Source organism: Pelecanus crispus, chromosome 16, assembly GCF_030463565.1.
Source record: "Pelecanus crispus isolate bPelCri1 chromosome 16, bPelCri1.pri, whole genome shotgun sequence".
NCBI lineage: Eukaryota > Metazoa > Chordata > Aves > Pelecaniformes > Pelecanidae > Pelecanus > Pelecanus crispus.
The window spans coordinates 10,055,184-10,066,900 of record NC_134658.1 but is presented as its reverse complement, the minus strand read 5'-3'; the positions used below and the strand labels follow the sequence as shown (position 1 = coordinate 10,066,900).

General features: G+C 44.4%; 1 protein-coding gene across 1 annotated transcript; it reads left to right on the top strand.

Annotated features, from left to right (window-relative positions):
• Window positions 1-8,359: 8,359 nt before the first annotated feature.
• Window positions 8,360-10,075, top strand: GJA9 (gap junction protein alpha 9). Its single transcript, XM_009489670.2, has one exon. It carries the CDS (start codon window positions 8,418-8,420, stop codon window positions 9,978-9,980), a length of 1,563 nt encoding a protein of 520 aa, XP_009487945.2. The 5' UTR covers window positions 8,360-8,417; the 3' UTR covers window positions 9,981-10,075.
• The last annotated feature ends 1,642 nt before the right edge of the window (window positions 10,076-11,717 follow it).

Sequence of the window (11,717 nt, the reverse complement as noted above, 5' to 3'; positions counted from 1 at the left end):
CCCATCTCACATACTGAACGAAACAAAACAGCCCAGTGGAACAGCGGTGCTGGAAGACTACACCTTCCAGCATGTCGTGCAGGGCCAAAATGGGCGACTGCATGTCGAGTGCCAGAAAACTACACCACCGGGCATGCTGCACAGCACAAAATGGATGCCCGGAAGGCCGGTGCTGGAGGACTACGTCTCCCGGCATGCTGCGCGGTGCAAAATGGCCGTCCGGAAGTCCAGCACCGGAAGATTACGCCTCCCGGCATGCCGCACAAACCAGTAGTGTATTCCCGGTGTCCGGTGTCGGAAGACTCTACGGCGTGCCCCTGCGGTCTGTAAATTTTTAATCCTTTGGCGATACCGTCTGTATTCTTTCTGCTCCCTCCCCAGCCCCGCGGAGACCAGAGCGCAGCCCTGCTACTCGCAGGAGCGGCCGACTCAGCTGCGATACTGCTCCAGCTCTCCCCCCGCCTCGCCGCGTACGCCCCAGCCTCTCCAGCATCACCCTACGCCTCTCGCTCGCGCGGCCCCGAACCGCCTCAGTCCCCTCTTCTCCGCGATGCCCCCCAGGGCTTCTCCCGCTTGCGGCCTGCCTGGTGCAGCGAGGCCCCGACGCCGCGCCGGTGCGCCACCATTGCCCCCCTCAACGGCCCCACCGTGGTTCTCCCCGGCTCCCTCCCCGTGCGCCCCCAGACCTCTCACACCCCCACCGCTCGTGTCACGTTGCCGGGGGTGGATCCGCGGCTTGTGCGGGACCCGCAGCCCCGAACACGGACCCTCCTCCCTGCTCGCCTTCTCCACGGTTGCAGCGGCTGCTCCAGCCCCGGCTGGCGATGCTCGGCGGCATCTCGGTTGTCCCAGACGGCCCTGGCATGGTACGGCCCCGCGCGGAGCAGGGCACCCCGCCTCCAAGAGGCCGATCCCAGCCAGCCAGCCGATGCCTTGAGCAGCACCTGCCCCATAGCTGCAGCCCCATCCCATCTGCTGTATGGCCCGTGGTTGTGGTTCGTTGAGAACGCAGAGGGCGATCGCCATCAGCCCTGCTAGTGGCAGCTGGGCTTGCCACGGCAGCAGAGCTACGGCCCGGCTGCTGAGAGCTGCTTTCCGAAAACTTGAAGGGAGCGTCCCGGAGGAGCTGTGAGATGCACCGCGGACCTCAGTGCAGCCAACGGGAAATCACCTGCAGAGGCATCCTCTGTCTCTGCAGAAACTCCCTCACTCGGCATCAGCCACAGAGACCCTGGCCCGCTCTCCCAGCCACAACGGGACCGTATCACGGTGCTGCCAGCAAACACAGGAGCGGCCTGGTGTGCTTGTACAGCCTGCTTTGCGCTGCACGTATCCGTCGGTCTCAGCGTAAACTTAGCTAGCTAATGGTAACGAAGGAGCCTGTAGGTGGCAATTACGCCGGCCAGGGACCTTGGCTTCATGTTCAAGCGAAGCGGGAGGGTCTCATGCAAACATCCTTGTGACTGATGGTAGAAATGATTAATAGAACTGTTTTTCTTTTCAGAAAAGCGCTGTAAGAGCTCTAAAGATCGAGCTGTCAGTGGAACCTCTCCAGGGACAGGATCTGGACTGCATGCTGTGCCCTGATAAGAGGTCCCTCTGATTCTGCACCAGCCGAGGTTCCCAGCATCTGAAGGGATGTACGATTATCTACACTATCCTCTTTTTCCCTCTAGCGTTAGCGTCAATAAATGGAAATTTAACCAAGATGGAGTCTGAGTGCCTTTCTTACTGGGATCGTAACAAACGCTAGTCCCGGCGTGTTACAGTTGCGACCTGCAAAGGAGGGTTTGCAGCCCTCTACTGTTTGGGATTCAGGGCTTACAGCTGATTGTCACCTGTTCAATAGAAAGATCGAAATCCTTAAGCTGTAAACCCTGAATCCAGAAGTGATAAACTGCAAAGCTTGGAACCCAAATGGTCGTTGGGGATTTAAAAATTTGGATAAGTTTAGATTTTAAATCCTGCGCCGTGATCGGTAACTGATTGAGCTGGAAACGCTGATTGATAAATACCAAGCCCCACAAAATAAAATAATGAACCGTAAGCTCCTCAGTGAGAAGCCCTCAACAGCAACCTCTGCACAAAAAAAAAGTGAATAAAAAACTGTGAACTCTCCATTTTAAATGATAAACACCCACGCACATACGAGCAGGAAAATGGATAAAGGAAAGCTGTGGTATTCTTGCTCGCAGCTCAAAATGTTTTGCCCCTCGTTAGGAATCTCAGCAGAACGAGCAGACGGACACCAGGAACGCATTACAGTTGCTTTTTATAAGCTTGGTTTTAGCCACCGTACTAACATGACCGTAGGCACGAATCAATCCCATTTATTGAATTAAAATGCACTTCCAACCAACGTACGTGCACCCCCACAAGAACCAGTTTGTCTGCATTAAGGACGATAACCTGATCTTTTTAGTCCTCACAGCTCCACGGGCAAACGTCCAGAGTTGGTGACACCTGTTACAACAAACCGGCCTTTTCTTACAGACACCAGTACCTGCTGAGGAGAGAGAACACCATTTGTGACAAATGGGAATATTCCTCCTGCGGTCGCTAACAGCACGTCAAAACCCATTTCCTCAGGTAAGTAGATCTCACCCTAAAGACGACTGGAAAATTCCTCGCAGAGTGGCCAGAACAAGGGTAAAACATCTCAGGCGAGGAAATAGTTTTTATGATTTTTAGCCTATTACCCACATGATGAACACGTGCAGCCCGAGCTACCTAACTGACTGGCATACCGCTCAAATTCTCTTCAAGGAGAAGCGACTACCTTTTCTTTAAAGATGCCGAGGCTCATCCAATTGGATGTTTCTCAGTTGCAAGGATGCGATTTAATGCCTCAGATGTACAACATTTCTACACAATCAGTTCCTATATAGCAAGAAACTGTTTTTTGAGTGTTCTGAAAATGTCTCGGAATGGCGCATTTGGGGAGTACGAGCATCCTGCTTACTTTACAAGAGGCTCTTTTCAACATAGTGAAGAACTTGTGCGGGGAAAAGGGAAGTCCCAAGTGGAAATACGGCACGCTATCTAAGCTTAAAAGTAGCTAATTAGTGACTAAAAAAACACCTTAAACCTTTTAGATAAATGCCAGGGCATCTTCAGAAATTTTGCTCGTGACAGTGAAAACACAAATTTGCACCTACTGATTTGCACATATATCTTAGCAATCAAAAGTGAATCTGTAAGGCAGCACAGAAAACGGACGAATGCGAAAAGCATGCGCCTCACTCTTTATACGGTATTCTCTGGCCTGCATTCAAACACGGTACCGCTGGATTTGGTGGTCTTAAAGACAGTATCGAGTAGTACGGTTGTCCAGATTTCTCATTATTGCAGTTTATCACTTGTGATCCTAACTTCATTACTGACAGAAAACTATGGGAGTGAGTCCGTATTACCCTGAAAGCCTATAGGACACATCACTGATGTTTGTGCCTCTAGTTATCTAGCTGGCCATTGTAGGTCAGAAAAATACAGTAGAAAATGCAAATCAATTGCACACATAAAGTGCGCACTATTGACGAGTAGGAATGAAAAGGTCTTGACTTTCGGAGAATATTTCCACAATTGAATGATTTCTGTGGCGTTTGACCCTGAGCTAAGAAAACATCATACAGTTGTTAAAGTTTGGGGGACGTTTTGCAGCAAACCCACCACCGAGGGAAAGCCAGTGAGGTAGCTTCTAGACCTGGAAGAAAACCGAGTATTTTCTCCTTACATCACTAAGTACTTTGTTACTAAACGCTGAACGTTGGTATGACAGTTTGTGTAAATAGTCACATCCGCAAACTGTCTGGACTAAGCTAAAGAACAGCATCGGCGTTACAAAATTGTCATCGGCGCTCAAATTCATTTTCCCTCCGGACTTGTCAAGTTGTCATTTGACCGAAATACCATTTTAAATGAGATAATGCATGCTGGAACATTATGTGCAGATCGTTAAATGTTCGTCTTAACCGTTATCTTTTACAGAACAAGTAGATCCCCAACCACCGTGGATCGGTCTCACCGAACACTTAGGATTTTTCAAACAAAGCCTCAGCATCTTTGCAGGAGGTGGGAGGCGGGGGGAGTGTCCGTGGACCGCTTCAGTGGACTGACTTAGAATTTTTTTCACCAGTAGCAGAAAAACGTTTAGAAACCTACTTTAAGTACTTAGTAGAAATGGCTGCCTGTAGACTAATAGCTTGCCAAAACGATTGAATACTTCCAGGCAAGCTGTCATTTAACTATGAAATCGGACGCGACCTATCGACTGATCCCCAGCACCAAAATTAAGATAACGATTAGCTTTTTAGAGTTTTAGCTCAGCAGAGGAAGTTTATTTAGCCTATACAGGCCACTTGGATCAGCGACACGCTTTTGCAGGGTGCTGAGGAGAATCGTCTAAAAGAGCATTATAGTGCTAGATATACTTCTTAGCTCATACCGATCCTAGCGGCGGAGTTCATGTTAATACCAGGCATGCCTAGCAAGGCCGAATCCTTGGCCACTGTGCTGCTAATGCTGGCTCCAGGACAATCTTTGTACACAAACGAAGCCTATTTCTTTCTCCATCTTTCCTTTTCTAAAACTAGGTCTCTTTCCCTTAGCCCTTAGCCCTCCCCAACATTTATTGCAGGCTTTTCCTGAAGTTTAGAGTGTTCGAAAGGGCGTTCCCCAGCCTACCATCGGTCCCCAAAATGCACTGTAGCAGTCTGATCGGCTCAAAAAAAATTTGAGTAGATTTTAAGCTCTCTTAAATAATTTTTGTGCATCAGCTCAACTTATGAGCTACGATCTACCCCCAAATGCCAGGTGGACTTTTTAAAGATAGCATTTACTCTTAGAATCTTTATGTCAGCAAAGGAAGAAATTATTTACAATGGGGGTGGTGAGACACCGGAACAACGTGCCAGAGAAATTGTGAATGCCCCATCATTGGAAGTGTTCAAACTCAGGTTGGACGGGGCTTTGAGCAACCCGATCTAGCAAAAGATGTCCCTGCCCGTGGCAGGCGGTCTGGACTAGGTGGTATTTTAAGGTCTTTTCCAACCCAAACGTACCTTTAGCCTGTAGAACTTCTGCCGCCATTCTTCCGCTTTCTCCTCCTCCCCATCAACCTTCTTTAAACTCGGTGAAGGATAATTTAGGATAGGGAGCATGCATTCTGTTCTGGTAGCTCCGTCCTTATCCTCCTCTAGGGAGACACAGAGAATGGTAGGTTTGTGGAGTACAAGTGCAACCGTGGATTCCGTTTCTAATTCTGCCGCATGCTGACACGGGGAGGATATATAGTGTATAGCTTTACCGAATCTTTTACCGTAAGAAAGCGGGTTCTTCAGTAGAACAAACCCATTTATTCACCCGAGTCGCAGGGTGACTGCCGCAACAGTCCATCCGCTGTAAAGAAAGGAACAGGAAAGGGAGGAATTTAAAAGGAAAAGTTAACAACAGTAGGTTGTAACCAGCGAACAGTTATATCAATTAATATATGTGGCCCTTGCGTTCCTAAACACCTAGAAAATCCCCGTTCTTTGAGACTAGGCAGTTCAGGCACTCTTTTATACTGGAAAATATTTAAGCCTGTTCTAGATATTCTTCCCGCTGAGGTAATGTGGAGGGGTAGCTGAAGGCCTGGGATAAAAAGGGGACTTGCGTCACGTGGTCTGTTTTTACAGGCTATACGTGAGTATCGCTATCAAGAAGAATGACTGATATCTTTAGCATGTCTGATGCTTAGGCTGGATTGATAATGACTTACTCCTAAAAAGAAATACTGAATTATATGGACGGGAAAAATGGTGTGTCGTGGCCGAGCCCCAGCCAGCAACTCAGCACCACGCAGCCGCTCGCTCATTCCCCCTACCCCGCTGGGATGGGGGAGAGAATCGGAGGAGTAAGAGTGAAAAAAAACCACTCCTGGGTTGAGATAAGAACAGTTTAATAATGGAAATAAGGTAAAAAAAAAAAATATATAATAATGATAATAATAGTTACAATATACAAAGCAAGTGATGCACAATGCAATTGCTCACCGCCCACCGACCGATACCCAGACAGTTCCCGAGCAGCGATCGCTGCTCCCCGGCCAACCCCCCCCCCCCGCCAATTTCCTTACTGAGCATGACGTCATATGGTATGGAATGGCCCTTTGGTCAGTTTAGATCAGCTATTCTGGCTGTGCCCCCTCCCAGTTTCTTGTGCCCCTGGCAGAGCATGGGAAGCTGAAAAGTCCTTGACTGGCATAAGCAGTACTCAGCAACAACTAAAAACATCAGCGTGTTATCAGCATTATTCTCCTACTAAATCCAAACCACAGCACTATGCCTGCTACTAGGAAGAAAATTAACTCTATCCCAGCCGAAACCAGGACATGGTGTAAAACAGTTGCCATGTCCAGGGGCGTTTTAAAGTCAGTATGACAAGTAAGCTGGCATAAGGAGAATAAACGAGAGGTGCAGAATCATTAGAATATAAGGACAGATGCCGTCTATAAAGAGAGTGACTTTGGAGGGGCCAAAATTACTACCACTGGGTTTTTACATCAGGCGTGTGGTGCTAAGCCATTCCAGGAGAACAGACCGTCTGCAGAAATTTACAATGGTAATATTCGGGAGGATTTACCTTCTTTGCTTTTCCATAGGCAAGCAAAGTGTTTGCTGCTACTGAGATATGTAAACGAAACCTCAGTCTGAAAGTTTTCTTTTATTCTGTTTGTCTGAGGCTGAGGTCTTTCTTAAAACTTGGAAGGTGCTGGACAGGCGAAAGGGAAGATAATCTGAAAGAAGTCAGAACTGCAGATTTTTCATTTCTAGCTTTTTAAATGAGATTCTTTCACTAGTCATAGTTAAATTACGCTTGGAGCGGTAGCAGACCGAACAACAGATTGATTTTCTCCTCCCTCCGTCCCTAGCAAATATAAATTCAATTTGCAAGGCTTGTGATCCATCACTTCCTCCTGTAGCGAAATAAACTGCTTATAATGTGAAATTTACTCGCACAGATGGAAGATGGCAGGGGTTGTAACTTCTTATCGGACGCCGCAGATTGTTACTTTTACACATTTTTGTAAAGAAAGGTATGTTTTATTTTTAATGTACCATTTATTTTTAATTTGTTTATCTTTAAGAAATGTCTAACTTGCCTACTCGTATACTGATTTGCAAGAGTATTTGCACGTTTAGTAGGCTGCCTTAACGCAAAGTTTCCTCTATAATCATCGGTATTGCGGCCGTAAGACCGCAACCTCCATTTGATTTCTTAACGCTCCTGTTTTACAGAGTTAAAATGAATCCCATTTGAACAGAAAACACTGTCTTTTACCACCTTTATCCTAAAAAAACCCCATATTATTCTGGTTTTAGTATAACAGAATTCTATCGAACCGTACCGTACATTCAATGAAAAGGTAAATCTACAGATGTACCAGTTATCCCCGCAATAAAAAAGAAGGAGATTTTTGTTAGTGTATGCAATAACATAAACACCGAAAAGGAATTTAAAATCTTGTCCACAATGTAGTACCCTGTAACGGAGAAAGAAACAAACGTACGAAAGAAAGGCGAGATGTGCGATAACACGCATATACTACCAGTTTATCTGTACTCAGATGATAATCATTTAGGAAAATGCCGGTAGAGAATTTTTGCATAAATTTATTTTTCACAGAATTGGGGCCAAAGATAGCGACGCTTGACACTTAGGCACCCTATTCTGTATTTCAAATGCAGGTAGCATTGATCAGAGGAAACTGGACCAATTACGGTGATTCGATTTGTTTGATGATCGTTGACATCTGCAAATGAAAAGCAATTGTCTGGACCAAACTATAGGCTTAAACATATTTTTTAACAATGCAATTTTAGCGAGATGTTTTATTGCCTCTCGAGTTCCTTTACATAACCCATTTTTGCTGCAAAACTGTAATTGGACATTACCGTAACTTCAGCCGCGACGTGGCGCTCGGAACATCCGAAAAGGAGGACCGGGAAATGTTCCTCTACCTTCGTAAGTGACCTAAATATAAATGTACCGCGCTCACACCGCTATTGAATGATGGTTCAATCATCGATTGATGGACCGCATAACGCTCTTAAAATCCTACTACAAGCGGGCGCCTTAGTTCCCACTGATTTGATGCAGACCGAGGGTGCTTAATATGTCATAGTGATGTGCTTATCAGGATGTCTTTTACCGATAAATTAGACACGGGCAGATGACGCGCTTCTCCATCTTGTAGATGAGAGAGAATAATACCTAGATTATCAATGAGCAGTGGGTCATATTGCCATGGTTTCAATGTGAGATGCGATGTTTTTTCCCATTGTTTTTGTAATGCGTTAAGGAAGGACTGCAGCTTTTATAATGTTTGATACTTTTTTTTTTCTCATACGTTTTAGTGTTAAGATGGCAGAATAACCATGGGAGACTGGAATTTCCTTGGAGGCATATTAGAGGAGGTCCACATTCATTCCACTATTATTGGAAAGATATGGCTAACAATCCTCTTCATATTTCGAATGCTTGTCCTTGGAGTAGCAACTGAGGATGTTTGGAACGATGAACAATCAGAATTTATATGCAATACCGAGCAACCGGGTTGCAGAAATGTGTGCTACGACGAGGCCTTTCCCATCTCTCTCATAAGATACTGGGTCTTGCAAGTCATATTTGTGTCTTCCCCTTCCTTGGTGTATATGGGTCATGCCTTATACAGACTAAGAGCCTTGGAAAAAGAGAGGCAAAAAAAGAAAGCTCAGGTAAGAGTGGAACTTGAAAGCACTGAATTAGAAATGACTGAAAACCGGAAAAGGCTGGAGAGAGAACTCCGGCAATTGGATCAAAGAAAGCTAAACAAAGCACCCCTGAGAGGCTCTTTGCTCTGCACTTATGTGATACATATTTTCACAAGATCTGCAGTGGAAGTTGGTTTTATGATTGGGCAGTATCTTCTTTATGGCTTTCATCTAGATCCCCTTTATAAATGTCAGAGAGATCCATGTCCAAACACAGTGGACTGCTTTGTATCTAGACCAACAGAAAAGACAGTGTTCATATTATTCATGCAATCAATAGCGACCGTATCATTGCTTTTAAATATCCTAGAAATTATCCACCTAGGATTCCGAAAAATTAAAATGGGACTCTGCGGGCAGAATAAAAACAAGGACGACCCTGACAATTTCTATGTAAACAAATCTAGGAAATACTCTGTGATACCCCACTCTTCTTTGGGAATATCCACCACCCCTCAAAAAACTCTTCCTTCTGCACTTAGCGGTTATAACTTTTTAATGGAAAAGCAAACCGACACTGCCATCTACCCAGTTCTAAATTCTCCTCCCGTGTTTCAGTCTGTGCAAAATAACCGTACAGAAAGCAGCAGCAACTACGCCCATCGCACTCACGAAAATAAATTGCCAAAGAAGAGGCCAGCTACAAATGCCTTAGACAATCAGACTCAAAATACTAGCACAAATAATAATGAAGGCTTGCTTGGCGAGCTTGGGACCGAAGCACGTGATGCTCAAAAAGAAGCCGAACAGAAACATTTCCTTGTCGGTAGTCAGAATGCAGATATAGCTTCGAGGACGTGCTTGAGAAGCTTTGCTGAAACGCCATCTCAAACTTCACTGCGACCCGATACAACTTTTCGTATTACCGGTTTCAGAAGACAACATGGAAGCGGTTCGTCTTGGAACTGCTCGGCAACGGTTGAGAGTGCAGGAGCTTCAACAAATTCTCTTCCAAAGAACAGCAACAGAAGACAAAGCAGTTTCAGTGCAAACAAAGCCCGACCTCTTTACGATGCTGACTTAAAAAATTCTGGCCGACCAGACACTCCTGACTCTATGGGGGAGGTGAGCTCAGAATCTAAACAAAGTAGAAACTGCGATAGTCCTAAGCCTTTCTCTCTGTCTAGGCGACTGTCACTGTCGAGTAATGCCAGCAGCAGGCGTGCCCCCACCGATCTTCAAATATAGTGAGTTAACCCGTGAATTGCGCTAGTCAATGCTGGGATTATTGAACGTTGCAACATAAGCAAGACCAATGTATATGAGTTGCTAAATCGTTCAACTTTAACCGGCCGTTTCACATAGATAGAAAAGTTGTGTAGCCCTTTGAATATTAGCTAAGTAGCTTTTAAATAGTCTCTTTCCTTCCTTTGTAATGAAAGAGCGGCTTAGACCTCAGCGTATAAACTTCTACGCTACCCTTCCAGCTAAAAAGGAAAACATACATCTCGTAAGTCCACATACTAGGAAAAGTCAGGCATAAAATCACAGCTGATACAATTTAAATTGACTAAAAGTAGAAGACAAAATTTACAGTCTAACGATGTATTGTACAAAGACCAGTAAATTAAATTAGGCTAAAGATGGCACTGGCATTCTCAGGAGAAATTAATTATTGGTAAATATGTTTGTGCTTAATCTCTCTGCGAATTCAAGCAGACATTTGATAGCTGTCTGAAAGCAGAACGTCAAACACATTCTGCTGTTCGAACTGTGTTAAATACAAAAAGAACAAAACATTTGATACATGTATCACTAATTCTTTGACTCCACGGTACACTTTTTTTTCAGTGTATCACCACTGACTTCCTCAGCAGAAAAATCAGAGTAACTATTACCTTTAAATACACTATTGCATTTTTAAAGCATCAAGAATTATAAATGAGTTGTGAGCTTTACTTCTGAGATTTTGCATAACACTAATAAGCTAGCATTTTTTTTATTTTTAAATTGGAAAACAAGTTACTGAAATTTATTTCTCAGAAATTTTGGGTGTCACAAACCAGAAGGCTTACTATGGTTAAAAAAAAAAAAAAAAAGGAAAAAAAAAAAGAAAAAATGGTAGTACCTTCCTACTTTCAGTTACAATGGCACAAAACATACAAAATGTTTACCAAACTGCAAAACTACTCCTTTTCTGGATGCTATGGGGTCCGCCTGTCCCCCGATTTCTGACAAACTTTTAAATCAAAGAAGGCTTGTAATTATTTCTTTAGAAGGAGCATTTCTGTTTATGCTTTTTATGGGGGTAGTAAAACAAATAAAGGACATTCATCAGCTTGCTGCTCCGGTCCATGTAGCGTAAGGCAAGTTCCATGAAACATCTTGAAATAATAAAGGAGGGAAAGATGAACAAAATACTATGTTACATTTGTAATTGAGACTTCTATGAATGAAATAAGTTTACTTGAGTTGCACAGCACTGACAGGCTGTAAAGACTCGGCAAGGTGGTCACGTCTGGGATGCATGAGTATACGCGTGTGTATTTTTTACTAGTGGATTTGACTTACTGTACGTGTACCGACAAAATAATTTGTGAGACGTAGCGTCACGATGTTACGCCACCATTACATTCTTAATATGCGTTAGCATCACGCTTACGAGCCAGCCGTGTTTCAGATTGCCTGAAGGCTATACAACAGTTGGAAAAAAAGGAGCCAGAAAACCTAAAAGCCTCTTTTGCTTGCAGCAGTGGCATTAATTTGGCCCCGTCCACGTAAGAAATACGCATTCATACGGTTGAAACCATTCACTGCAGATTGCTCCCCAGCAGCTATCCTCACCTCTAGTACCACTCTATGTGTATACGTAAATACAGCCGTACGTAATTCTGCTTACACTGTAAAATTTTACACCGTGTAATATACATGAATGTATATAAATGTATAGCATGACTTAGCTGAGGTAATGCTGCTACTGTGGCT

Excerpts from the sequence above, each read along its gene's own strand:
- GJA9 (XM_009489670.2), top strand. The coding sequence starts at position 8,418 with ATGGGAGACTGGAATTTCCTTGGAGGCATATTAGAGGAGGTCCACATT.